This window comes from Meles meles, chromosome 17, assembly GCF_922984935.1.
Source record: "Meles meles chromosome 17, mMelMel3.1 paternal haplotype, whole genome shotgun sequence".
Lineage (NCBI taxonomy): Eukaryota > Metazoa > Chordata > Mammalia > Carnivora > Mustelidae > Meles > Meles meles.
Genome location: NC_060082.1, coordinates 67,291,246 through 67,319,141, shown reverse-complemented (window position 1 = coordinate 67,319,141; position 27,896 = coordinate 67,291,246). Strand labels below are relative to the sequence as shown.

Genomic DNA, 27,896 nt, shown 5'->3' with positions numbered 1-27,896 from the left:
ATCCCCTGCCCTGAAATCACTACTGCACGGGCGTCGCTTGACCCAGGGAGCGTGTCCACTCCCGGTCAGCGTGGAGGATTCCCTTCCCTCTCAGGTTCAGAGCATCGGGCTGAAGGACGTCTGCGGCAGTGGGATGGGACCTAATCATCCAGGCACATCTGAGACGCGGACAGTTTCAAGGAAGACACAGAATACTGGAACAGAGTTTTTTCGAGACAACGTACAAGATGCAGGCTTCATCCTTACAGATCTGCAACGCCAAGGCATCCGAAAAGACCAGCTTAGAAGCTGCGAGGTGAAGGGGACGGAGAGGAGAAAATGGAGGCTGGAGCTGGGTGCAAGGTCTGGAATTCACTTGTTTCTCCAAGTTCTGAACCGGGATTTGTAACCTGTAAAGGCACAAATTCAGTTTTTAACCAAAAAAAAAAAAAAAAGCAAGGCTTCCTATTTGAGCAACAGAATGACTACATATTATGAGAATTCTTGGAAATACTAATTTCCACTTATACCAGGGAGCCATCTGGAAGGAACTATATATAATAAGTGCTCAGTGTTAACTATTGTTCCTTAAGAGAAATCTGTTAGGGAGATACCATTATAAACCCTGTTTTACAGGTGGGGAAACTGAATTTTAACCCAAGGTATTGGACTTCAAATCTCACTGTTTTAACGTCTATGCCTCTTTAAATGATTAAATTAAACTCTTTACATGAAAAACTTACTATGCCTCCTTCTTCCAGATTTGTCGCTTTAATTTACATCCTAAGTTTTTTGTGTTGTGGGTTTTGCAGCAACGGTAGCCCAGGTGTCAGTATCTGACCACACAGGTCTTCTCTGTCGCTACACGTTTACACTGACCTGATGAGGTAAAAATTATTTGTGACTTTCTTCGTTATAGTTTAATATACATATGTATATTATGTCTATGACATATGTGATTGCATATACATTAGGAATTTATATACGATACAATTTTTTAAAAGATTTTATTTATTTCAGAGAAAGAGAAAGTGCACACGAGTGGGGGAGGGGCAGAAGGAAAAAGAGACTCCCCACTGGGCAGGGAGCCCAATGCAGGTCTTAAGGCTCCCAGCACCTGAGATCATGACCAAGTCAGACTGAGCCGCCCAGGCACCCCCAATATAATTGATGCTGGGTGTAGTTCATTTAACTATGACTTCCATTTCAGAATAATACAAGGGTGCTCAGAAATAATTGCGATGGGGCTCCTGGGTGGCTCAGTTGGTTAAGTGCCTTCAGCTCAGGTCCTGATCCTGGGGATCCTAGCATTGAGCCCCTGCATCGGGCTCCCTGCTCAGTAGGGAGTCTTGTCCTCCCCATCCCTATGCCTCACCCATCTGGTGCTCTCTCTCTCTCTTGCTCTCTCTCAAATAAATAAATAAAATCTTTTTTTAAAAAAGCAGTATCTGTAATGAAAGACAGGCATTGGTAAGGTCAAGTCCACTGGGCTGGTGGAAAGAGAAAAGCTTTTAAAAAGACTTCTATTCAGATTCTGGGTCCAGGGGAGGGTGCGACTGGGATCAATCACCCATTTCTTTGAGTCTCGACTTCTTTATCTATAAAGTGCAGATAGCAATTACCGTAATACCTGACCGAGGGCCGTTCTGAATAGGAAGGATAGCCCATGTAAAACTTTTCCGCCCAGCATACAGTAAGTGCTGAAGAGTGGCAGCCACTACAACCGAAGTGAGGGGCAGATACTTCACAGTGTTCTGTCAGGCAAGGTGCTGTATAGTCCCTGCCTGACTGATGCCCAGTCAAGAGCACATTTCATTGAGCCCAAGTTGTATGATTGTTCTAGGTGCCTCCAAGGAAGGAAAAAAAAAACTATTTGCAATTATGCCACAGCTATAAATAGAAAGGCAGATCCCAACTTCAGGTATGTCAAACGTGAACATTTTCACATTAGAATCAAAACCTTTTTCTGTCCTCTTTCTTATTTAACTAGTAAGGAGTCTATGATCCCCAGAATTTGGGATTTTCCTTGGCTATTCTTTTTCCCTAGGGTCTCCTACTCCTTGGCTAGAAGGGGTTAACAATAAGCACTGTAAGTTTTTTTTTTTTTTAAGATTTTATTTTATTTATTTGACAGAGAGAGAGATCACAAGCAGGCAGAGAGGCAGGCAGAGAGAGAGGAGGAAGCAGGCTCCCTGCAGAGCAGAGAGCCCAGATGCGGGGCTCCATCCCAGGACCCTGGGATCGTGACCCGAGCGGAAGGCAGAGGCTTTAACCCACTGAGCCACCCAGGCGCCCCCAAAAGGAACAACCTATTGATAAATGCAATGACATTAGATGATTAGATTATGTTAACTGAAATAAATTAATTCCAAAAGGTGACAAACGGTGCGGTTCCAGTTTTTATTTTTATTTATTTTTAAAAGGATGTTTTAAGGATTTACTTTAGAGAGAGAGCAAGACAGGAGAGAGTGGGATGGGGGTGCTGGCGTGGAGAAGGAGAGGGTCTTTGGCAGACTCTGCAGGGAGTGGAACCCGACGGGTGGCTTGATCTCACTACCCTGAGACCACAACCCTGAAATCACGATCTGAGCCAAAACCGGAGAGTTGGACGCTTAACTGACTGTGCCACGGGGGCACCTGTGTATGACATGCTTTAAATGACAAATTATAGAGATGAACAGGGCTATAGTTTCCAGGGGGTTAGGAAAGGAAGGAACGAGCGAGGAAAAAGAAAAAAAAAAGAAAGAAAGAAAAAAAAGGACAACAGAGGAACCTCTGTGTTGATGAAACTCTTCTATTTTGACAATATCAATGTCAATTTTCTAGTTGTAATACTGTACCATAGTTTTGCAAATGTCACCATTGGGAATACAAAATCTCTTTGTATTATTTTTCACATATATTCTCCCATATGAATCCATAGTTATCAAAATTTAAAAAGTTTAGGGGCATCTGGGTGGCTCAGTTCATTAAGCGTCAGCCTTCAGCTCAGGTCATGATCTCAGGATCCTGGAATCAAGCTCCACATTGGGCACCCTGCTTAGCAGGGGAGTCTGCTTCTCCCTCTCTCTCAAATAAAATCTTTTTTTAGAAAAATTAAAAAGTTTAATTTCAAAATCTGGCTTCCGCAATGCCATACAGAGATCCAAAGGCTTAATTCTAAATTCAATAGAGCTCAACACTTGGCTTTTGTGTCTTTTAAGGTTGTAAAAGGTAATTTGCAAGTTCATAGAAGCCACGGAGTGATTACCATGAAAGAGACAAGAGATAACAAATGTTGGTGTGTGAGTGACAGGAGGCTTTCTTAGGGACTCAATTTGGGGAATTAACAATACTGTCTCCCAGCCCCTGAACACAGTGTCTTTTCACTTAGTTCAATCTTGCCTAATTTCCTTAGAAGCTCTTTCATTTCTGTAAGGTCACTAGTAATACTCCCTCTTTTATTACTGATTTTAATAATTTGATACTTTTTCTTGATCAGCCTAGCTGAAGATTTGGCAAGTGTGTTGATCTTTTCAAAGACCCCACTTTGGGTTTTGTTGAATTTTATCTATTGTTCCTCTATTCTCTATTTGGTGACCTCTGCTTTAATCTTTATTTCCTTCTTTCTGCCTGTTGGGTTTAGTTTGCTTGTCTTTTTTTGGTGTCTTGAGGTGAAAATTTAGGTTATCAATTGGTGGGGGTTTTTTGTTTTTTTTTTTTAATTGGGTTTTCTGTGTAACTTTTATACTATCACGATTCCCCTTTATTTCTCCCATCTCAGTGTGAATTGAAGTGCTTAGAATTCTTACTCTTATAGGAGATAAGTGAATACAAAAAATAAAAAACTTCTTCCTAATTACCTAAGGTGTTCAGTCTAGTATTTAGGTTCATACCATTTAGTGATACATCTGTATGGCCTTAGAATTAATGGCAAGGTCATCTGACCACAGGCACTTCGTATAAACAGGAACTAATGAAGACTGGGAAGAAGTTCAAACTAAAAATACCAAGTGCTGAGGCACCTGGGTGGCTTAGTCGGTTAAGCATCCGCCTTCAACTCAGGTCATGATCTCAGGGTCCTGGTATAGAGCCCCGCATCGGGCTCCCTGCTCCGCGGGTAGTCTGCTTCTCCCTCTCCCTCTGCAGCTCACCCTGCTTATGCTCACTTTCTCTCTCTCTGTCAAATAAATACATAACATCTTTTAAAAAAAGAAAAAGAAAGAAATGTTAAGTTTCCCTGAGAACAAATTTATGTAATGTCAAAGATGGTAGAAAGGCCAAATAAAATAAAGGTAGAGAACAGGAAATGTTCCCACAAAATAATCTCCTAGATCTCATCAAATGCTCAGGACACTATTTATTCCATCTTCCCTAGCAAGTACATGTTATTAATATAGCTGGTATATTACTTGGATAAACAAACAAACATCGTAATTTAAAAAATAATAGCAAAGCAGAAATCAAATATTCGAAACAAGTTTTTGGCTATGCTGTTTATTTCACTTAGGACACTCAGTGGACAATAAATCGGTTACTTAAAAGTCATTTCAATTAGGAATCTCTTTAGTCCTTCATCAATTATTTCAAGTGTTCTGGTCTCAAACACATTCCTTTCTTCCACGAACTTCTGAAAGAGGTAAGTGCCTCCACCTACACCAAAATAATGTGCTTTGCTTGCTAAAAGCACCCGTCCGTTCTTATCTAACAATCCAAGGAATGTCTGGTGCAAAGTACTGTAATAATCGGGATTGTAAATGGTTTCTGAGGTGAGAATGAGATCATATTTTTCAAAGAAGGTTTCACTACTTAGTATAAGCTTACAAAACTCAGACCACTCCCCTGAAAATAACCGGCATTTACATAATTCTTGTGCTATCTTTGATTTCCTGCGTCGTTTCACATCGGGTTCATTTACGTCATTTCCTTCATCTTCCACAGTAAAGTTAGCCACTACATTAGGTAAGGTCACTTCATCAATCACCGTACTGTTATAATCTTGAAAATGAATTTCTCGGGCCCCTCCCTTGAATGCCGCTATACCCAGCAACCCGGATCCACAGCCAAGATCCAACACTTTCTTCCCAGCAAATTTTACCTGGGCCTTTGTGAAATAAGCCAGTAGGTCAAAGGTACACTCCCAGATTTTTAAGCCTCCTTCATAAACCCCAGAAATCAGATCGGAGTGAGAAGAAATGCTTTGTGACACTATGTTTTCTCCAGCGACGTTCTCTTTCAACAAGATGGTTTTCACGACGGATACATTAACATGCTGGGGACCTGGTAATGTTTCCACGACTTTGTTTTCTAGCACTTTCGTTACGTCTTCGGGCACAGGATGCTCTCTGGCCACTCTCACGCCGCGATGTTTCTCATGTGGCTCCAGGTTGCCTGAGCTGTTTGCGGCAGGGACTGAGCCGTTTGTGTCTTGAGAGGGAGCTGCGCTGCCCACTGGCTTATGCTCCCACAAATGATCCTGAGGCCACTCAAGCTGCTCTGTAGAACGTTTTCTGCCCCTACGTCGACCTTTTTCACTTTCTGAGACTGAAGACTCTTTGGAGGAATCCAGGGCCAAAGCTCCATCTCCACGGGGTGTGGATTCACTTTCCAGAAGGTTTTCTACAGTAAAATTAAACTGAAAAGTCATCCTCGCAGGAAAGGCGCACAGTCCTTCAACTCCACGGAGGATTCGACTTCTGGGTGGAACTGATGACACACACATAAACCTGCTTCAGTTTTCGTTACCTTTGTTGGGATCAGTTTTCCCTCAGCTGCTTACAGTTACGCAGACTGAGAGATGCTTCCACACGCCTTCTTACAGGTCTTCTCTCTTTCAAATTAGCTCTGGAGAAAAAAAAGAGAATTGTTACTAAAAAGCAAAATGAGGGGCACCTGGCCAGTTGGCCCAGCATGTGACCCTGGATCTTGGCGTTCAAGCCCCACATCGAGCACGGAGCTTTTTAAAAAATAAATAAAATAAAGTGGTTTTTTTTTTAAGAAGGTAAAATGACATATTTCACTAAAACGTAACATTACACAGCCCCGCCCCCCCCCCCCCCCCCCCCCCCCGCTTTTCTGTAAAAGCCGTGAAGGGAGACGGACGTAAAGGGAAACGCACCCCCAGGCCTCACACACGAGGGCACAACAGGGCGGCAACTCGGACAAACACGAAGGCCCACAGCGGCCGGCGGGAAAGACAAGCCTGACCTCGTCCTCACCGCCGAGGTCCTGCCGCGACGCCTCGACCTCCGCAAGCCGCCGGGATCTCTCCACCTCGGGCCGCGTCCGCCGCCCGGGACCTTGGCCACGCGCCCCGCGAAGACCCGCAGCGCCGACGCCCGCAGCGGGAGGACTCGGGAGCCGCCCGCGAAGGCCGGTTCGGCTGCGGAGAAACTAAACGCGGCCCGACCGGAGAGTCGCTACACGCGGAGCCGCTTCCCCGAGGCTGCGGGCGGCACTGGGCACGCGGGGCGCCCCGGCGCCGTCCGCTCCCGCCCAGCCCGGCCGGCGGCGTCGTCACGTCGGGACCGCGGACCTTCCCGGGGGGTCGCACGGGGCGGTGGGCGACACGTGCCTGTTTCTACCCACACCCCCCGCGCCCCGGGGCTCGGATTCGTTTCTGGCCTCACGTCCCAGGTGGCCCGGGAGCCCAGAAGTCGCAGGAACAGGCGGTGGCAAGTCTGGGGGCTTCCGCCTGCACCCCCCAAAGCGCGTCAGGGCGGCGCGTCAGCGACCCGGACCTGAGAACGCTCGCGGCCCGAGAAGGTCCGGGCAGCCCGCGCGGACAGTCCGCGCGCCACGCCGGGCCCTCCCTCGGGAAGCGGAGCGCGCACCGGCGAGGCGAGTCCTCCGCGGGCCAAACAGGCGCGGCTCGAGCGTCCCGGGAGCGCCGCCCGCCCCCTCTCTATGGTCCTGGCGCCCGCGAGAGCTCGCAAGGCCTGCCGGGAGCTTCCGGTCTGGGCGGTGGCGGGCCGGCTCGAAGCTGCGCGCGGGGAGGCATGTCGGAGGGACGCGCGGCGCCGCTGGAGGAGTTGAGGAGCTGGCCCGAGGAGCTGTGCCGCCGGGAGCTGCCGTCCGTCCTGCCGCGGCTCCTCATATCCTTCCCGGGCCCTCGCCCCCACGGAGGAGGAGCGCGGGCCTCGCGGCTTCACTCTGGCCGCGGCGCGCTGGCGGCCGGGGGGGCCGCTTCTGAGGTCTGAACCCTCGCTGGTCGCGGGTGGACGGAGGAGCCGCCGAGGCCGAGGAGGGGGCGGGGGAAGCGCGGGCGCCGGGAGCGCGGGCGGGTTCGCGCCGGTGGCCGCCCGGCGGGGTCCGAGCCTGTGGCGTCTCGTCCATTCCCTGTGCCGCTGAGTCCTCGGTGGCCGCCCGGCACGTGCAGTCGGGGCGGACGCGTTCGCCGGGGCAGCGCGGGGGACGGCTACGGGCCTGACCGGTCCGCTGAGTGAGGGGCAGACGAGCCCTGCCCGCTGCTGAGGCGGAGACGGCCGAGCGCTGGGTCGAGACGCTGCGACCGTGCGGGCCCCGCAGCGCTGCGGGCACCGACGCGCGCGGACGTGCCTGGCGCCGGGGGCGTGAGCGGCTCAGGGAACGCGCGCGCCGTCCTCTTCCCGGGGCCCTTCCCGTCGTGGCCGTCGAGGAGGAGCTGCTGCCGCGCAGGTGGCTCGCCTGCTGCGTCCGGGGGGCTGGCCGCCTCGGCCGCCCGAAGCCGCCCGGTTAGTCTCGCTGTGGGCGCCCGGAAGCCGGCCCTCCGGCAGCCCAGCCGGGAGCCCGCCTTCAGCACGAAGCTGCGCGTGAAGGAAGAACGACCTTCAGTCCGGGGAGCGTCGGATTCTCCCAGCCGCGGGCAGACGCACGCGCCGCCTCGGGGACACGTTCTCGCGTCGCGTGGGCGCGGCCCCGCCGAGCTGCACAGCGTTTCTTGGACGTCGCGCAGGCTCAGAGCCGCGGTCCTCGACGACTGACTGGGAGAGCGCGTAGCCGTCCGCCCGCTCCGAACCTGCTGGGCAGTGGTCCAGGCCACGCGGGGCGGAGCGCGGGTCCTCTCTGCCCTTCGGGCTGTGCGGCCTTCAGTAGCTGCGGGTCCGCGTTCCCGCTCGGTTCTGCACCTCAGACCGCCTGCAGGGCAGCCTAAACCTCTTCTTCCCCCAGTCTTGTCTTTTGTCTTTTTTTTTTTTCTAAGATTTTATTTATTTCACAGACACAACGAGAGAGGGCGCACCAGCAGGGGAGTGGGAGAGGGAGAAGCAGGCTTCCCGCAGAGCAGGGAGCCCGATGCGGGGCTCGATCCCAGCTCCCTGGGACCATGAGCTGAGCCAAAGGCAGACCCTTAACCACGGAGGCACCCAGGCGCCCCAACCCGCCAGTTTTCAAGAAGGATAAGTTTTTAATTATAGTCACATCACACAAACATTATTTTCATATTTTGCCTTTTACATATTTTCCAGTCATTACCTGCATGTCTGCATAATCATAAATTAGGTTTAATTTTGGAAGGGGCGAGAGTTTTTTTGACCTTTGCTGAAAATTTTCTGTAAGGCAAATTCAACCCCCTCCAAATAAGTAAAACGAGTTAATGACTGCCTCATTTTGATTGCTGCTGTGAAATTAACGTGTGCAAAGTAAGCTGTCAGAAGAATCAGTGCTTGTGTTAGTGTTCTGGAGTTATGATCTGTTCACTTTTCTTGCTGACATCCTTTAATATTTATTTTATAATAAGAACTTCTTATAATTCTTAATGCTGTACAAGTGTACAGTTTATAGTGGGATTACCGCAACTTTTGTAATGGAGGTAGGAAAACTTACTATCAGATTTATGTGTCTGCTATGTGCAGGAGAATTCCAGTCTGACAAGCTTTTTAAGAGTCACACAAGTAACATGAAAAGAAGAAAGTGTTGAGTGACTTTATACAGGTGCAAATAAAATACTGGAGAGGTTCAGAGGAGGAGGAAATTCCTTTTCTGTTTTAGAAACCAGAAATCCGTGGGTTGTTACAGTAGTTTCTCTGTCAAAAGCATGTCAGTTACACATAGTTTGAAAAGACAATTTTATCCCCTGCTCAGTTTTGAAAGTATTTCCTTGAAGTACTTTCATTATATTATAGTTTGTTTACCTAAGAACATTAAATTTTTAAAAGTAAAATTAAGTAATTTGAATTTGAATTTAATTGCAATTTCTTACTGAATATTGCCTGAACTTCAAGAAGGCTGCTTTGTAGATTTATTCTTAGCAGTGAATATCTTATTACTGTGATACTGTTACCTTCCTTAATTTTTTTACTCTATGTATCAGCATTCTGACGATTGGATTGAGCATATTCGTAAGTAAAATTATCTTAATTGTTTACTTTGATGCCATTAAAAACTGAGTCCTTCATATCTCAGTACAGTTTCATACTCCCTTTAAAGATTTTATTTATTAAAAAAAAAAAGATTTTATTTATTTGACAGAGATCACAGGTAGGCAGAGAGGTGGGCAGAGAGGGGGTGGGGGGGGGGAAGCAGGCTCCCCGCTGAGCAGAGAGCCCGATTCGGGGCTCGATCCCAGGACCCTGGGATCATGACCTGAGCCAAAGGCAGAGCCTTTAACCCACTGAGCCACCCAGGTGCTCCCATACTCCCTTTAAATGTATTCTAGTGGTTAGTGTTACAGCCTCTAAATTTCAGTGGCTTAAAATGACCAAATTCCTTCAAATTTTATTTCGGATGGGTATCTGAACTGTTGATAATGTCCATATTATGAGCACATTGAAATTTTAAATGTTGGTTGTTAAACTGGTTAGACTTGCATAAAACCTCATTTGCTGTCTGCTTTCAGGTTGACTTTCTCATCTTGTCTGTGTCCTTTAATCTTACTTGGCTTATTTATTTACTTATTTAGTTAGGAGAAGAGATGAATTAAAGACCAGACTACACAGTTTACTCATATTTTGAGTTAGCTTATGCTATTTACACTTCACTCTGGTTGTGGATATTTATGATTTTCAATCTGTGTTGCCTGTTGGGTTTAGTTTTTTTAAATAATTTTTTTATCCTGAGTATATATATTTCTACAGTGAATATTTGTACATGTTCATTGTAGAAAATTTGAAACATGCAGAAAATCAGAAAAGATAATGAAATATCCATTAATATGAAATGGTTAAGATTTTGGTATAGAACATTTTCATTTTGATTCTATACATTCTTGCCAGGCTATTATTCTTTGTATATACATGTGTATATTGAGATTGGGATTATACTATTTTGGAAGCTTGATCATTTAACCTTAAAGTATTGTGAATATTTTTTCATGGTTTTAAATGATCTCTAATAGTGATTATAATGATAGCAAATTCTATTCAGTAGATGTACCCACACCCTTTAAGTGGTCCACAAAGACTGGACATACAGATTTTTTTTTTTGAGTTTTTGTTTTCTTGTTATTATTTTAGATACTTAATAGTTTGTTTACATAGGGGTGCCTGGGTGGCTCAGTCGGTTAAGTGTTTGCCTTTGGCTCAGGTCATAATCTCCGGGCCCTGGGATCGAGTCCTGTGTCAGGCTCCTTGCTCAAGAGGAGTCTGCTTCTTTCTCTTCCTCTTCCTCTCCTCCCCCCACCCCACTCGTGTGTGTGTGTGTGTGTGTGTGTGTGAAATAAATTTTTTAAAAAGATTATTTACTTACTTGTCAGAGAGAGAGAGCACACAAGCAGGGGGAGTGCCAGGCAGAGAGAGAAGCAGGTTACCCGCTGAGTAAGGAGCTGGATGCTGGGCTCCATCCCAGGGTCCCAGGATCGTGACCTGGGCCAAAGGCAGACACCCAACTGACTGAGCCACCCACATGTTCCAATAAAATCTTTTAATAAACATAGTTTTTCTACATAGAAAATGGCATTTTTGAAACTACAAACCTTCAGATTGGTAGTACTTACATATTCTTGCAGTTGGGAAAGGGGTGGTGATCTTTGTTGGCCCACGTGACTTAGAAATATGTTACTATTTTGCTTTATAGAAATTCTGAAAGTTATTGTGGAAATGTTTTTACCTCATGTGAACCACCTGACACTGGAAGAGACTTTCTTCTCACAAGTGCTGCCGAAGGTGGAGTACTATGAGTCATCTACGTGTTCTAAGGCTGTTTAAATCTATGCTCAGTTTTAAATCATTTGTTCTTAACTTTGGCTCCTTTTTTTTTTTTTTACTGTATCAGACATATTTGATATACAAATAATTTAGTAAGAAATAGATCTCAGGTGAGAACATAATGGTATTAGTGTGATCATGAGGTGATTAAAAACTATTCTCATTTTAAGTAGCATAGATCCTTTAATTGAATTTATATTATTTGTAGGTAATTTAAAGTGCTTCTGTATTTAATTGAATTAAAATAAACAATAAATATTTGGGATGAGTAATGAAGTTAGCTAAGATCTTCTCTGTAGAGTTTATTAATAATTGTTAAATTTTGTTGTCTAGAAAAATGGGTCTAATTTTTAAAAAAGATTTATATATTTATTTTAGAGAGAGAAGGCAGGAGAGAGCATGGGGGAGGAGCACAGGGAGAAGGAGAAAGAATCCCAAGCAGATTCCCTAGGGAGTACGAAGACCTATGCAGGGCTAGATCTCACAACCCTGAGACCAGGACCTGAGCTGAAACCAAGAGTTTGACATTCAACTGACTGAGCCACCTAGGCTCCCCTGGAGCCAAATTTTATTGAAGAAGTCTTAGAATAAAAAAAAAGGCTGGAATGGTGGTAAAATCAAATAACCAAGAAAAGACATTAAGTTCAGCAACTGTTATTTTACCTTTTACTCTATTTCCTGTTACCTTTTAGATACATAATAGTATATTTTTTCTCTGAAAAGCACAGGCATTTTTTTAATTGAAGGAATTAAAGGAATTTTGGTGCCAAAAGTAAAACATTTTTTTAAAAGTTTTTCAACTTTAGCTTTGAAGCAGGTAATCATCAGAATTTCTATTACTCATATTCATTCTACTGTTCTCTATCTAAAAGTTTCTTAGAATTTGTTCTTGACTACCAGAAAAAGATCCAACTGTTATGTAGATTAAAATAAGGATGTTGAGTGTTAGCTTGCCTTTGGGAAAAAGTGTCCTATTAATTACATTGTGTTGTTATTCTTGCAATGTTTAGGCCATTTAAATTGTTTAGAAAAATCTGAGTATTGAGATCTTAGGGTAGCTAATTTCACAGACCAAAAAAAAAGAACTTAGTTCTTATGAGAGATGGTGGACTCTGAGAAACAAACTGAGGGTTTTAGAGGGGAGGGAGTGGGGGATGGGTTGGCCCTGTGGTGGTTATTAAGGAGGGCCTGTATTGCATGGAGCACTGGGTGTTATAGGTAAACAATAAATCTTGGAACAGTTCGTCAAAAGCTAACGATGTACTGTATGGTGACGAATATAACATTAAAAAAAAAAAAACCCGAAAAACAAAAAACTTAGTTCTAAGGTCACATATAGTACCTCTAACCCAGGAATGGTATTTTTAGTTGATCAAAACGGGAAACTATTTAGAATGCAAGGGAATAGGTAATTCAACACAAATTCATCATCACCCCCAGAAAATACACTTATAAATACTCATGTGAATGTCGATTGGTGAAGACCATCAACTTTTATTGTTTAGAGTAGCACTCACCTTTGTTATAGCACCAAAAAAATGAACTTTGGGTGATTTTTACATGGATGTTATTAAATAGATTCGAACCACAGAAATGGACAACAAATCAATTTCTGTCTGAAGTTTTTAAAAGATTGTGTTATATGACTGTTTTATAGAAAAACATATGCATTGTTTATTAAGTGCAGGTGTTAAGCTAGATAATATCGTGTGGCTATTACTAATAAAAAAAGTCTGATTTTTTTTTTCTTTAAAGATATGTCTTTCCTCTCTTGTGTTTTCTGTTACTCCTCTTTTAACATGCTTGCTTTTCCCAGACTGTGAAATTATTTGATGACATGATGTACGAGTTAACCAGTCAAGCCAGAGGACTGTCAAGCCATAATTTAGAAATCCAGACCACTCTAAGGAATATTTTACAGGTATGTCAAATTTATTAGAAAGGGTATGGGGGAAGACCTTGAACAGTGTAAGAATTTTTATACTGATATTAATTAGCTATATATCCTTTATGTAGTGGCCCACTGCTAGAATTAAATTTATAGACTTAAAGATATGAATGCAAAAAAATATTGTATTTTTTTATACAGTTTCATGCTGAATAAACACCAAACTTATATAAGACAAGTGATGAAGATAGCTTGCCCTACCTATAATTTCAAAACTTGTATGTAGAACACCTGCCATATGCTTTGATGTGTGGGTTAGGATTCTGACTTTTAAAAAACTAAATGGCTGGCCAGTTGTTCCAATATTTGTAGTTCTGATAGACTAAAGTTCAGTGAAGGAGGAATACAGGATCTATTTTGTTCACTGCTGTATTCCTAGTACCCAGCATGTTTGATAACTTTTTATGTTTGTGAACAAAAACATAGTGTGAATGAAATTCTCTCCTTATTTCCAGACAATGGTGCAGCTCTTAGCAGCTCTTACAGGATGTGTTCAGCATGTCTGTGCCACCCAGGACTCCATCATTCTAGAAAACATTCATAGTCTTCCCTCCTCCATCCTACATGTAATCAAAAGTACATTTGTACATTGTAAGGTGAGTATGAGTTTAAGTATACTTTAAATGGCCTGAAATCCACAGGCAAAAGGGCTGAGGAAAATAGTGTTGGACATAAGATTTTGCATGTTAGCCTGTATTACTGGAGTAGACTTTTCCATAGAACAAAGAACCACGTACAGTCATACTTAGTTTTATTGCACTCTGCAGATGCTGTTTTTTACAAGTCGTAGGCTTGTGGCAACCCTATGTCCAGCAAGTCTGTTGGTGCCATTTTTTCCAATAACATTTGCTTATTTCATGTCTCTTCTTCACATTCTGGTAATTTTGGAAATGTTTCAAACATTTTCATTATTCGTCATGGTGATCTGTGATCAGTGATTATGACTTGCTGAAAGCTCAGATGCTGGTTAGTATTTTTTAGCAATAAATATTTTTTAGTTAAGGTATATACACTTTTTTTCAACATAATGCTTTTGCACACTTAAACTGCAGAGGAATATAAACATAACTTTTATATGCACTGGGAGAACAGAAACTTTATTTAACTCATTTTATTGCAGTAGTCTGCAGTCGAACCTGAGCTATTTCTGAGGTGTGCCCGTATGTAAATATTTGTTTGAAAATAAGTGGTTATAAGGAAGTGATTAAAAATGGACTTTTGTGGTTTTGTTTTTTTTGTTTGTTTTGTTTTTCCTTTCTATAAAGAAAGAAGAGACACAGATTTGTGTTGAGTCACAGGAATCCTGAAATTGTTCTGTCATGGTATTGGTGGACCAGATGATTTCCTTAATGATTAGGTACCTATAAAAGGACGCCAGCCCTTTTGTAGTCCATGTCTACATTCCTGAGGCAGCTTTAAAGCATAAAAGCTGGCATAGGATTTGTGGGTCACTGGCAGTTTTGATACTGGTCTTCATTGGGTGAATCAAATCACTGGTTTAACTAATGCTTCTCTTTGGTGATAGGGTGTTAAAAGTCAGGTACTGACCGAACGTTACGTATCTCGCTTTTAGTTCTATATTTCCAAGGTCAGAGATCATGCTTTATACATGCCCGTGTTTCTTAAAGTACACGATACATAACGGATGGTTACTAAACATTTGTTTAATGAGTAAAGTGTAATTTAGGAGAAAGCACTAAAGTTATGTACAGTGATGGAATGAGTTAAAGTAAATTTGGCTCTTGAGCTTTTTTATGATTTGCTAATTCTCTCATTTTTATTTGTGATCAGGATAGTGAATCAGTCTATTCTGGGCATTTACACCTAGTTTCAGATCTTCTCCAGGCTCTTTTCAAGGAGGCCTATTGTCTTCAAAAGCAGCTAATGGAACTCCTGGATATGGTTTGCATGGACCCTTTAATAGATGAAAATGATGATATTTTGAATATGGTAATAGGTAAGTGAGAAAACTTCCTACTTAATATGTGACATATGCTGACTAAACTATATATCCATTAATTATTGAACCCAACATTGTTTCTAATGCTTCATGGTATTTTACTCAATATGTATAAAAAAATTTAAGTCCTACCTAATATATTTTTAATCTTCCAAATTTTAGAATTTATAAAATTGATACAGGATACCATAACAAATTTGTATATTCAGTTAATATTCACCATACGTGATTTTTCCACAGTGATTAACAAAAATAGTCATGCAACTTTATACTTTCTAAAGTAGTCCAGATTCTGAGGCAGGAGCTTTCAGAGTTTTTAAACCATAGTTCAGTAAGAAATGAAGTTTGCATTTCTTTCCAGAACATGTATAGTTGCGTATATATGGGTATGTTTGTGAATGTGTCTGTATATACCACATTTATTTATTATATGTAAAATAATACTTGTTTTACGTGTAATGTACTCTGTCATACTGTTGCATTTTTAAAGAATTGCTGATTGCTGCTTCATAATTTTATCACTCAGCAAGGCATTATAACCCAGAGTTTGAAGAACAGTAATGTATAAGGACAAAGATTTCATTCATAGCTTCTGTATAAAGAATTAAGTTGACTTTGTGCAGTATACCAGGTACCTCTTGCTCTGTAAAAAAAAAAAAAAAACACCCCCCAAATCTGTTAGGTTATAACAACTACTTTATTTATCCACAATTCTGTGAGTCAGAAGTTTAGGTTCGGCTCAGCTGGGACAGCTTTCTCTGGTCCACGTGGTACAACTGGCTCGCTCGTTCACGTTTTTGCAGTAACCACAGTCACATCTGGCTGTTGGCAGAGGCAGAAGCACTGAGCTGGCCACATGTGGCACATCATCCAGTAGACTAGCCTGGGTTCAGCCGCCTGACCACAGCCTCAGGGTCATCATCAGGAGAGGGCAAGCCCCAGTGGGCAGGAGCTTTTAGCTCTTTGCTGACCTCATAGTTACTGTTATCCTACTGACCAACGCATGTCATAAAGCTAAGTCCTGGAGCAGTGTGGAGTGGAACTATGGATTCAGAAGGGGAAGTCACTGACCATTTTTACAACTAAAATGAAAGAGTAGAAGCCTTTCATAAATACTGTGCAAATTTGCTCTAATTCCTTGTTTGGTATTTCCTTTGCAGCTTATTTTGTCGTTTTGGATTAGAATATCTACAGACTATTTCAGTTATAAGAGGGTACAACTTTTATTCTGCTGAACATTTCAGCTAATTTAGGTCATTTAATTTTATTTAGGTAGGTGTAAATATCAAAAATTAATTTTCTGTAGTTTGTAAAAACCATAAATCCAAAGTATGACACTTATTTTTAAAAAAAATTACTTTGAAAGGTTTTTTTCTAACTATAATACCTACTTTAACAGATGTCGAAATTGATCAGTAGATAGTTTTAAATATAGGAGAAACTCACCTGTATGGCATTTGAATGTCCTAAGAGTTCTCTTATCTTTTTTTGTAGTTATTCATTCGTTGTTGGATATCTGCTCTGTTATTTCCAGTATGGACCATGCGTTTCATGCCAATACTTGGAAATTTATAATTAAGTAAGTTTTCTTTCTTTATTTTTATTTTTTGTAATATATTTTCCATATCTAAAATCTTAATTATTCATAAGTTTTGTAGATTGCATTTAAAACATTTTGTACGGTGTGGATAAATAACATTTACTGACACCGCTGTCTTGATTAATCCAGATACTATACACGGAGCTCCCGAACCAAACTGGGCCTCTTTAATTGGCTACATCCAAAACTTAAAAAGTTCTACTTTGTTACTAATACTTTTTTTCTTTTTCAAGATATTATTTAAATTCAAGTCTGTTAACATATAGTGTATTACTCATTTCAGAGGTAGAATTTAGTGATTTATCACTTGCATGATGCCCAGTGCTCATAACAAGTGCCCTCCTTAGTGCCCATCCCCCACCCGCCTCCCCTCTAGCAACCCTCAGTTTATTCCCTAGGGTTAAGAGTCTCTTATGGTTTGCCTCCCACTAATACTTCTGAAATTGCCTACTGCTGCTGTTATTTAACCCACAAGGTGTTTTATTATCTAAGGCTTAGATAAATTAATAGTTGTAATTAGAGCTGAATATAATCCCCTTATTATATGCCTTTGAGTTGTTCAAGTTTAATTCCATTTATACAGTAATTTTAGCTAGAGCGTTATGAAAGGTTACCAGGGAGAATGCCCATAGTGTTCATCAGATTCCTGGGGGTGGGAGGAGGTGGATTTGAGGTATTAGAAAATGGCTACGAACTTCTGCTTTATACACATGCATAAAAAGTAAAGGTCAGTATAATATTTTTAGGTGTTAGATGTTTTTCTTGCACTGCCAGGAAGTCATTGTTGCCAATAAGTAATAGTGGAGAGGCCAGAAGTGTCAACCCAGAGCCGGTCTGCATGTGCTTGAATCTATTCTGAAATCACTCTTCCTGAACTCTTGGGCAATTTGGTTATCTTCTCTGAATCTCAATTTGCTCATCTGAAAATGGGAGTAATTAGAGCTTTCTTGGTGGGTATATTTTATTTTTTTTAATTTACTTTTTTGAGAGAGAGCAGAAACAAGGGGAAGGGGCAGAGGGAGAGGGAGAAGCAGATTTCCTGCTGAGCAGGGAGCCTGATGTGGGACTCAGATCCCAGGACCCCGAGATCATGACCTAAGTTGAAGGCAGACTTTGTGTGTGTGTATGTGTGTGTGTGTATGCATAATTTAATTTTACTTTTGCTCTGCTAACTCAAGGCAGACTCTTAACCAACTGAACCACCATTCTCCCTCTTGGTAGGTTTATAGTGAGAATTAATTGAGTTTATCAATAGGAAATCCCAAGAACTCTGCATGGCCCATAGCCCAGCGAATTGCCACATCACCGCCTTTACCATTGAGTGTCTTCTACTCTTGTTCTCTTCCAGTTCATTTGCTAGCCAGTGTTCAGTCTGATCTTTTGAAAATGTCAATTAGACCATGTCACTCTATTGCTTAAAATCCATCCTATTTTACTATGGGTTACAACATAATCCTCTCTGGCCTCTGCCTTCCTCCCCAGTCCATGTCTGCTGCTCTGTCCCTGTTCCTAGTTCCTCAAAATACCAAACTCTCCTACCCCAGGGCCTTCTCACCACCCTCCCTCTGCCTGGGACGCTCCTCCGCACCTTGCTGACTCCTGCTCATCTTTCCGTTCTCAGCTGACATGTTCCATCCTCATGATCGTGTTCTTTGATATTCCTACCCTGAGAATACGTTATTTTAAATCTCTCTACTGTAGCATCCTGGACTTCCCTACCTTAGCATTTATCACAGCTGTAATTGATTATTCTTAAAATTATTTAATGTTCTTTCTTGTGCTAGAGCAGAAGTTCCATGCAGACAGAGCAGAGATTATGTCTTCATTCACTTTTCCATCCCCAGGGCCTAGCAGAATACCTGGGACTTTTTAGTAAGAGTTCCACTAATATTGTAAAGGGGAAGTAAAAAAGTAGCCACTTAATAAGCTAACATGACAGCTTCAGAGGTATCATCAGCACGTCTCAGTTATGCCATGTCTAATATATATGACACATTGTGATTTTTACATGTTACTTCAAGTCATATTTTTATGGACCTGTGTTACTCGATGTGTTCCTTGTGATTGTGTTCTTTTCTTTTTATTCATTTAGGCAGAGCCTTAAGCACCAGTCGGTTATAAAAAATCAGCTGAAACACAAAGATATAATTGCCAGCTTGTGTGAAGACATTCTTTTCTCCTTCCATTCCTGTTTACAGTTAGCTGAGCAGATGACACAGTCAGAGTCACAGGTAAAATACGGTCTAACAGCATGTAACAGTAGCTCTTTATTCATTTGGCAGTTACTAAATCTCATTTGAATCTATGGATCAGTTTACCTAAAAGGGTTGCAATTTGTTGTTGTTGTTTTTTCCATCTAGGATTATTTACAGCCCATAATTATTTTTCACCCCAAACATTGCATTAGACTCCTACCTACTCTTACTCCCTCTAGAAACTAGCTGTCTCCTGCCTAGCCCCCCTTTTTATGTAATAACTGGTTGTCAAGGCATTCTCCTCAGAATCCTTTCATTCTTTTCTACCCTAGGTCAAAAATCTAACTCCTTGCTCTATGTTTATGTAAGATTGTCTGGTTCACCCACAGTTGGCCTGCTCTTCAGCAATCTGTTGGAACCTGTGGTGATGTGATATGTAACTGTGTGTGTGTATCAGTGTTCTCAGATTGATGTGTACTTACTACATTTATTTTGATTTCAGAAAGTTAGTGTTGAATTGGCATCCCATTTACAAAAGATACTGTATTATAAAATTTTATAAGAAGTTTACTGGCAATTAATAGTTCATTTTCTTATAACAATTTATACATAGTATCTTCTGTTCTCAGACTAGCTCTTTAAATTTTATTTAACTCATAATGGCCCTAAATTGTAGCATTAATAGTACTCAGGACCTAAGAGTTGTATATAATGATTTCAATGGGAAAATGAGTTAAATTTTTCTTCCCTAAAGTAACAGTAACCTTTCTTCCCATTGTGGACTTGCTAGCAGATATGGGTAATTCCTTTGCATCTGTGCTCGTCCCCAACCAGCTCCTGTGGGGGTGGATGTGTAAGGGTTCCTTCCTTTCTGAAACACTGGTCGTAATTTTTAGGGCAGAGGTGATATGAAAGGACTGACCCAAGGGGAAGATGGAATTTTGAAAAGGAGTTCGGAAGGAACTCAGGAGTAGGTTTAGGAAGGAGCTCACCTTTTCCTTCTTGCTTGTCTTTCTCTTATTTGTTCTCCCCTTACATCCTTTCTTTTCCCCTTTTCTTTTCCACCCCCACTTCCTGTTATCAAGTCCCCTTGCCATTTCCCCTCCCCTTTCTGTAAGGAGTTGGCTTTTGGCTGAGTATCTTGTGGCAGGGCAGGAAGGTTGTTCCTTCTTCACTTTAAGCCTGTACGTCTGTATTCTCAACCTTGACCTCCTTTTTTCCCAGTTTCCTTCTTGCTTAACCTGACCCCACAGACTTTCCAGCTGTGCTGGAGAGTAAGATCGGAAGAGATGCAGGACGGGAGACACATGGGGAGAGCCCAGGCAATAGTATAGTGGAAGAGAGAAGTCCTGGGGCTGCCTGACCAGGGTGGCTGTTTGCACATGTATTATCTAAGTTCAGCTTATATAATCACTTGAATGTGGAAATCAAAGAATTTACATTATAAACTTTCCTAACTCTTCATGCAAATGTTCATGTTTTTCCTTGTGAAAATGTGGGACTGGTGGAGAGACTAGCACTACTCACTGTCCATTGCCTGAAATGGACAAGATGGTCTCTTTGGTTTCTCCATTCTGAACTTTAAATTGTGAGCCGCAACGCCCTCTGCCGTTCACGATTGATGTTTATTGAGGAATCAAACCATTATCTTCCAAGCAGTTTTCTCACTTTGTTTTAAAAAAATCAAAATAAAACTTTTCAAAATAACGGCATATATGCTGATTATGCGAGCATACAGATGTACCGGCCCCTGTGTTCGGTTCCAAGACTTCCGTAAGAAATGACCACAAATTGCGTGCCTTAAAACAACAGGATGTATTCTCCCACAGTTCAGAGGATAGAAATCTGAAATGTCTCAGGAGGACTGTGTTCTTTTAAAGCTCTAGAGTAGAGTCTGCTCCATGCCATTCTGTAAGTTTCTGGTGTCCTTAGCATCCCTTGGCTTCCAGCTGGAGAACTCCATTCTCTGCCTTCATCATCATGTGCTGTTCTCTCCCTGAGTCTTCACACCATCTTCTTATAAGGACATCAGGCGTACAGAATTGGGGGTATACCCTACTCCAGTGTAGCTTCAGCCTACCTAATTATATCTGTAATGGCCCTGTTTGCAAATAAAGTCTCTAAAGTACCGGGGATTAAGGCTATAACATATCCTTTTGGGGGGATACAGTTCAACCTCTAACAGCTCTAAGATGGGCATTTATTCTCTATTAAGTCTTGAACATGGTTTCAGAAAGAGAATACTGTATTAGATTGTTTAATGTACAGTTTTTTCTTAAACTTTTTAATTAACATATAATATATTATTAGCCCCAAAGGTACAGGTCTGTGAATCGTCAGGCTTACACACGTCACAGCACTCACCATAGCACATTCCCTCCCCAATGTCTATAACCCAATCACCCTCTTCCTACCTCCCTCTCACAGGCAACCCTTAGTGTGTTTTGTGAGATTAAGAGTCTCTTATGGTTTGTCTTCCTCCTGATCCCATCTTGTTTCATTTTTTCCTTCCCTACCCCTCAAGCCCCCTGCCCTGCCTCTCAAATTCCTCATATCAGGGAGATCATATAATAATTGTCTTTCTCTGATTGACTTATTTTGCTCAGCATAATACCCTCAAGTTCCATCCACGTCATTGGAAGTGGCAAGATTTCATTTATTTATTTATTTATTATTGTAAAAAAGATTTTTATTTATTTATTTATTTGACACAGAGAGGGAGAGAGAGATCACATGTAGGCAGAGCAGCAGTCAGAGCAGAGAGCCTGATGTGGGGCTTGATCCCAGGACCCTGAGATGATGACCTCAGCTGAAGGCAGAGGCTTAACTCACTGAGCAACCCAGGTGCCCCTAGATTTCATTTCTTTTGATGGCTGCATAGTATTCCATTGTGTATATATACCACATCTTCTTTATCCATTCATCTGTTGATGGACATCTAGGTTCTTTCCATAGTTTGGCTATTGTGGACATTGCTGCTATAAACATTCGGGTGCACGTGCCCCTTCGGATCACTACATTCGTATCTTTAGGGTAAATACCCAGTGGTGCAATTGCTGGGTTGTAGAGTAGCTCTGTTTTCAACTTTTGAGGAACCTCCATGCTGTTTTCCAGAGTGGTTGCACCAGCTTGCATTCCCACCAACAGTGTAGGAGGGTTCCCCTTTCTCCACATCCTCTCCAACACTTGTTATTTCTTGTCTTGTTAATTTTGGCCATTCTGACTGGTGTGAGGTGATATCTCATTGTGGTTTTGATTTGTATTTCCCTGATGCCGAGTGGTGTGGAGCACTTTTTCATGTGTTTGTTGGCCATCTGGATGTCTTCTTTGCAGAAATGTCTGTTCATGTCCTCTGCCCATTTCTTGATTGGATTCTTTGTTCTTTGGGTGTTGAGTTTGATAAGTTCTTTCTAGATTTTGGATCCTAGCCCTTTATCTGATATGTCGTTTGCAAATAGCTTCTCCTATTCCTTCAGTTGTCTTTTGGTTTTGTTGACTGTTTCCTTTGCTGTGCAAAAGCTTTTGATCTTGATGAAGTCCCAGTAGTTCATTTTTGCCCTTGCTTCCCTTGCCTTTGGTGATATTCCTGGGAAGAAGTTGCTGCAGCTGAGGTCGAAGAGGTTGCTGCCTGTGTTCTCCTCAAGGATTTTGATGGATTCCTTTCTCATATTAAGGTCGTACATCCATTTTGAGTCTATTTTTGTGTGTCACGTAAGGAAATGGTACAGTTTCATTTTTTTGCCTGTGGTTGTCCAATTTTCCCAGCACCATTTGTTGAAGAGACTGTCTTTTCCATTGGACATTCTTTCCTGCTTTGTCAAAGATTAGTTGACCGTAGAGTTGAGGGTCTATTTCTGGGCTCTCTATTCTGTTCCATTGATCTGTGTGTCTGTTTTTGTGCCAGTACCATACTGTCTTGATGATGACAGCTTTGTAATAGAGCTTGAAGTCTGGAATTGTGATGCCGCTTGGCTATTCAAGGTCTTTTCTGGTTGTATATAAATTTTAAGATTATTTGTTCCATTTCTTTGAAAAAAATTGATGGTATTTTGATAGGGATTCCATTAAACGTGTAGATTGGTTTAGGTAGCATAGATATTTTCACGAGATTTGTTCTTCCAATCCATGAGCATGGAACATTTTTCCATTTCTTTGTGTCTTCCTTAATTTCTTTCATGAGTTTTTTATAGTTTTCTGAGTATAGATTTTTTGCCTCTTTGGTTAGGTTTATTCCTAGTATCTTATGGTTTTGGGTGCAATTGTAGATGGGATTGACTCCTTCATTTCTCTTTCTTCTGTCTTGTTGTTGGTGTATAGAAATGCAAGTGATTTCTGTGTATTGATTTTATATCCTGACCCTTTACTGAATTCCTGTACAAGTTCTAGCAGATTTGGATTGGAGTCTTTTGGGTTTTCCACATAGAGTATCCTATCATCTCCAAAGAGTGATAGTTTGACGACTTCTTTGCCGATTTGGATGCCTTTCATTTCTTTTTGTTGTCTGATTGCTGAGGCTAGGACTTCTAGTACTATGTTGAATAGCAGTGGTGATAGTGGACATCCCTGCCGTGTTCCTGACCTTAGGGGAAAAGCTCTCAGTTTTTCTCCCTTGAGAATGATATTCGCTGTGGGTTTTTCATAGATGGCTTTGATGATATTGAGGTATGTGCTCTCTATCCCTACACTTCAAGAGTTTTGATCAAGAAAGGATGCTGTACTTTGTCAAATGCTTTTTCAGCATCTATTGAGAGTATCATATGGTTCTTGTTCTTTTATTAACGTGTCATATCACATTGATTGATTTGCAGATGTTGAACCAACTTTGCAGCCCAGGAATAAATCACTTGATTGTGGTGAATCATCCTTTTAATGTGCTGTTGGATCCTATTGGCTAGTATTGTGGTGAGAATTTTCGCATCTGTGTTCATCAAGGATATTGGTCTGTAATTCTCTTTTTTGATCCGGTCTTTGTCTGGTTTTGGGATCAAAGTAATGCTGGCCTCATCAAATGAGTTTGGAAGTTTTCCTTCCCATTTCTATTTTTTGGAACAGTTTCAGGAGAATAGGAATTAATTCTTCTTTAAATGTTTGGTAGAATTCCCCTGGGAAGCCGTCTGGCCCTGGGCTCTTGTTTGTTGGGAGATTTTTGATGACTGCTTCAATCTCCTTACTGGTTATGGGTCTGTTCAGGTTTTCTATTTCTTCCTGGTTCAGTTTTGGTAGTTTATATGTCTCTAGGAATGCATCCATTTCTTCTAGATTGTCAAATTTGCTGGCGTATAGTTGCTCATAATGTATTCTTATAATTGTATTTCTTTGGTGTTGGTTGTGATCTCTCCTCTTTCATTCATGATTTTATTTGTTTGGGTCCTTTCTATTTTCTTTTCGGTAAGTCTGACCAGGGGTTTATCAGTCTTATTAATTCTTTCAAAGAACCAGCTCCTAGTTTTGTTGATTTGTTCTTCTGTTTTTTTTTGGTTTCTATTTCATTGATTTCTGCTCTGATCTTTATTATTTCTCTTCTGCTGCTGGGTTTAGGCTTTCTTTGCCATTCTTTCTCCAGCTTCTTTAGGTGTAGGGTTAGGTTGTATATTTGAGACCTTTCTTGTTTCTTGAGAAGGGCTTGTATCACTATATATTTTCCTCTCAGGACTACCTTTGCTGTGTCCCACAGATTTTGAACAGTTGTGTTTTTATTATCATTTGTTTCCATGAATTTTTTCAATTCTTCTTTAATTTCCTGGTTGACCGATTCATTCTTTAGTAGTATGCTCTTTAACCTCCATGTATTTGGGTTCTTTCCAACTTTCCTTTTGTGGATGAGTTCTAGCTTCAGAGCATTGTAATCTGCAAATATGCAGGGAATGATTCCAATCTGACCTGATTTGTGACTCAGGACGTGATCTATTTTGGAGAATGTTCCATGTGCACTAGAGAAGAATGTGTATTCTGTTGCTTTTGGATGGAGTGGTCTGAATATATCTGTGATGTCCATCTGGTCCAGTGTGTTATTTAAAGCCTGATCTTTTGCTTGAATGATCTGTCCATTTCAGTGACGGGGGGTGTAAAGTCCCCAACTATTATTGTATTATTGACAGTGTGTTTCTTTGATTTTGTTATTAATTGGCTTTTATAGTTGACTGCTCCCATGTTAGGGGCATAGATATTTTAAATTGTTAGATCTTCTTGTTGGACAGACCCTTTGAGTATGATATAGTGTCCTTCCTCATCTCTTATTATAGTCTTTGGCTTAAAATCTAATTGATCTAAGGATTGCCACCCTCGCTTTCTTTTAATGTCCATTAGCATGGTAAATTGTTTTCCACCCCCTCACTTTAAATCTGGAGGCGTCTCTGGGTCTAAAATGAGTTTCTTGTAGACAGCATATGGATGGGTCTTGTTTTTTTTATCCATTCTCATACCCTGTGTCTTTTGATTGGGGCATTTAGCCCATTTACATTAGAGTAACTATTGAGAGATATGAATTTAGTGCCATTGTATTACCTGTAAGGTGACTGTTATTGTATATTGTCTCTATTCCTTTTTGGTCTACTACTTCTAGGCTCTTTCTTTGCTTAGAGGACCCCTTTCAATATTTCCTGTAGAGCTGGTTTCGTGTTTATAAATTCTTTTAGTTTTTGTTTGCTCTGGAAGCTTTTTATCTCTCCTCCTATTTTCAGTGACAGCCTAGCTGGATATAATATTCTTGGCTGCATGTTTTTCTCGTTTAGTGCTCTGAGTATATCATGCCAGTCCTTTCTGGCCTGCCAGGTCTCTGTGGATAAGTCTGCTGACGGTCTAATATTTTTACCATTTTATGTTGCAGACATCTTGTCCTGGGCTGCTTTCAGGATTTTCTCTTTGTCACTAAGACTTGTTAGTTTTACTATTAGATGACAGGGTGTGGACCTATTCTTATTTTGAGGGGGTTCTCTGCCTCCTGGATTTTGATGCTTGTTCCCTTTGCTGTATTAGGGAAATTCTCTACTATAATTCACTCCAGTATACCTTCTTACCCCCTCTCTTTCTTCTTCTTCTGGAATCCCAATTCTAATATTGTTTCTTCTTATGATATCACTTATCTCTCACATTCTCCTCTCATGGTCCAGTAGTTGTTTACCTCTCTTTTGCTCAGCTTCTTTATTCTCCATCATTTGGTCTTCTATATCGCTAATTCTGTCTTCTGCCTCATTTATCCCAGCAGTAAGAGCCTCCATTTTTGATTGTACCTCATTAATAGCTTTTTTGATTTCAGCTTGGTTTTATTTTAGTTGTTTTATTTCTCCAGAAAGGGCTTTTATTTCTCCAGAAGGGGTTTCTCTAATATCTTCTGTGACTTTTTTATGCCCCGCTAGAACCTTGATAATCTGAACTCTTGATAATTCTGAACTCTAGATCTGACATATTACCAGTGTCCATAATCATTAGGTCCCTAGCCTTTGGTACTGCCTCTTGTTTTCTTTAATGGTGAGTTTTTCTGCTTTGTCATTTTATCCAGATAAGAATATATGAACGAGAGAATAAAATACTAAAAGTGTGGCAAAGACCCCAGAAAAATGTGCGTTAACCTAATCAGAAGAGACCCCAAATCATGGGGAGAAGAAAGGGGGTAAAACGTTTAAAAAAATTAAAAAAAAAATATATATATATATATATTAGACTGGTAAATAGAACAGAGCCACCGACTTAATTTGGGATGTATTTTGGTCCCTTAGAAGAAACTACCTCCCAAAATTTTAAAGAAAGAAAAACTTATATATGTATATACACAAAAATAAGGGTAAACACCATGAAGGGATGGAATATGACTGCAAAGATGAAAATTTCAAAATATTCTGAAAAAGGAGTCGATAAGATAAGTTGATTGGGAAAAGAATGAAAAGAAAGTGGAGAGACTTTGCTCAGGCTGGAGACTAAAACAAAGCCCTGTGCTAGATTTAGGGTATATTTTGATCTATTAGAAGAAGCTGTATCCCAGAATTCTTTAGAAGAAAAAACCCTGTATTACACAAAAAATAAAGTTAGATACAATGAGGGATAAAATAGGACTATAATAATGAAGGTTTAAAAATATTTTCTTTAGAAAGGTATTGTTAAGATAAACTAGTTAAAAATCTTTAAAAGAGGAAAAAGGAAAAGTTAAAATTAGGAGAAGAAAAAAATAAAATTAAAAATTTAATTAACTTTGTAAGATTAAAGAATCATGGGGAGAAAGCCATGAATTTCATGCTTTGCTTTCCCCTCCTCTGAATTCCACTGTTCTCCTTGATCAGTGAACTTGGCCTTGGCTGGATGTTCTTGCTGATCCTCTACCAGAGTGGCCTGTTGCGGTGATTCTCAAATGTCTTTGCCAGAGGCAGAATTGCACCGTCCTTGCCAGGGGCGGGGCTAAGCAATGGGCTAGGGTTCGCGCTCGGAGCTTTTGTTCCCTGAGCGCTTTCCGAACGGCTTTGGAGGACGGGAATGAAGATGGCGGCCGCCCAATCTCTGGCCGGAGGAGCCAAGAGCTTGGGGTCCTGCCCCTCAGTGCGCCCTGGGAGAAAAACCATTAATCCCTCCCGTGCCCCTGGTCTCCAGCCGCGCTCCGAGCTCCCCCGGCCTGTGACCCAGCGTTGCTGTCTCTGGCACACGGCCCCATTTGGTGTCCAAACCCAGCAGATTCCTGCTGCTCTGCTCCTCCGGTGGGTCTCCACGGATCTTCCACTTGTGGGGTCCCTGCTGAAAGAGCAATGGCCTGACTGAGCCTCAGATCACAGTTTAAGGTAACCCCGCGCTGAGAGCTGTCTTCGGCTCTGTCTCTGTAGCCGGCTTCCCCGCTCTAATACCTGTGAGCTCTGCTGCACTCAGACACCCCCATCCTTCTGTGACCCCATGGGACTGAGACCACACTGTCCCAGCGAGGGCTTCACCCCTGCTTAGCCTGTGGAGCAACATCCCTCAGTGGAGCAGATTCTAACCGTTCGGATTTTGTTCTCCGCTGCTCCACTGCTTGCCGGGAGCCGGCCCTTCCCCCTGCGGTTTATGTTCTGTGGCTTCAGATTCTCTTCTCCGCAGGTCCTGTCTTTCAGGAAGTGGTCGATTTTCTGTTCCTAGAATTGCTGCTGCTGTTCTCTTT

General features: G+C 41.7%; 2 protein-coding genes across 7 annotated transcripts in view; one reads left to right on the top strand and one right to left on the bottom strand.

The window, feature by feature from the left end:
• Nucleotides 1-4,316: 4,316 nt before the first annotated feature.
• On the bottom strand, nucleotides 4,317-6,850 carry METTL18 (methyltransferase like 18). Of its 4 annotated transcripts, none has more exons than XM_045983204.1 (2): nucleotides 6,792-6,850; nucleotides 4,317-5,802 (listed from the first exon to the last, which is right to left on the bottom strand). In XM_045983204.1, the coding sequence occupies exon 2, from the start codon at nucleotides 5,678-5,680 to the stop codon at nucleotides 4,493-4,495; it is 1,188 nt and encodes a 395-aa protein (XP_045839160.1). In that variant the 5' UTR covers nucleotides 5,681-5,802; nucleotides 6,792-6,850; the 3' UTR covers nucleotides 4,317-4,492. The 4 variants fall into 4 exon arrangements, with proteins under 4 accessions (XP_045839160.1, XP_045839157.1, XP_045839159.1 ...); XM_045983201.1 differs by lacking the exon at nucleotides 6,792-6,850 and adding an exon at nucleotides 6,166-6,307; XM_045983203.1 differs by lacking the exon at nucleotides 6,792-6,850 and adding an exon at nucleotides 6,177-6,268.
• The window catches only part of C17H1orf112 (chromosome 17 C1orf112 homolog), a 47,617-nt gene continuing 26,556 nt past the window's right edge, over nucleotides 6,836-27,896 (top strand). For 2 of the 3 annotated variants that reach the window (XM_045983196.1, XM_045983195.1), the window contains exons 1-8: nucleotides 6,836-7,052; nucleotides 9,236-9,275; nucleotides 10,948-11,036; nucleotides 12,895-12,999; nucleotides 13,482-13,622; nucleotides 14,818-14,983; nucleotides 16,481-16,565; nucleotides 18,679-18,817. In XM_045983196.1, coding sequence (XP_045839152.1) covers nucleotides 6,957-7,052; nucleotides 9,236-9,275; nucleotides 10,948-11,036; nucleotides 12,895-12,999; nucleotides 13,482-13,622; nucleotides 14,818-14,983; nucleotides 16,481-16,565; nucleotides 18,679-18,817 — 861 coding nt within the window. In that variant the 5' untranslated portion in view covers nucleotides 6,836-6,956. Of the gene's footprint in view, nucleotides 7,053-9,235; nucleotides 9,276-10,947; nucleotides 11,037-12,894; nucleotides 13,000-13,481; nucleotides 13,623-14,817; nucleotides 14,984-16,480; nucleotides 16,566-18,678; nucleotides 18,818-27,896 lie in introns of those variants that run through there. The other variant, XM_045983197.1, reaches the window with a different exon arrangement.

Excerpts from the sequence above, each read along its gene's own strand:
- METTL18 (XM_045983204.1), bottom strand. The coding sequence starts at position 5,680 with ATGTGTGTGTCATCAGTTCCACCCAGAAGTCGAATCCTCCGTGGAGTT.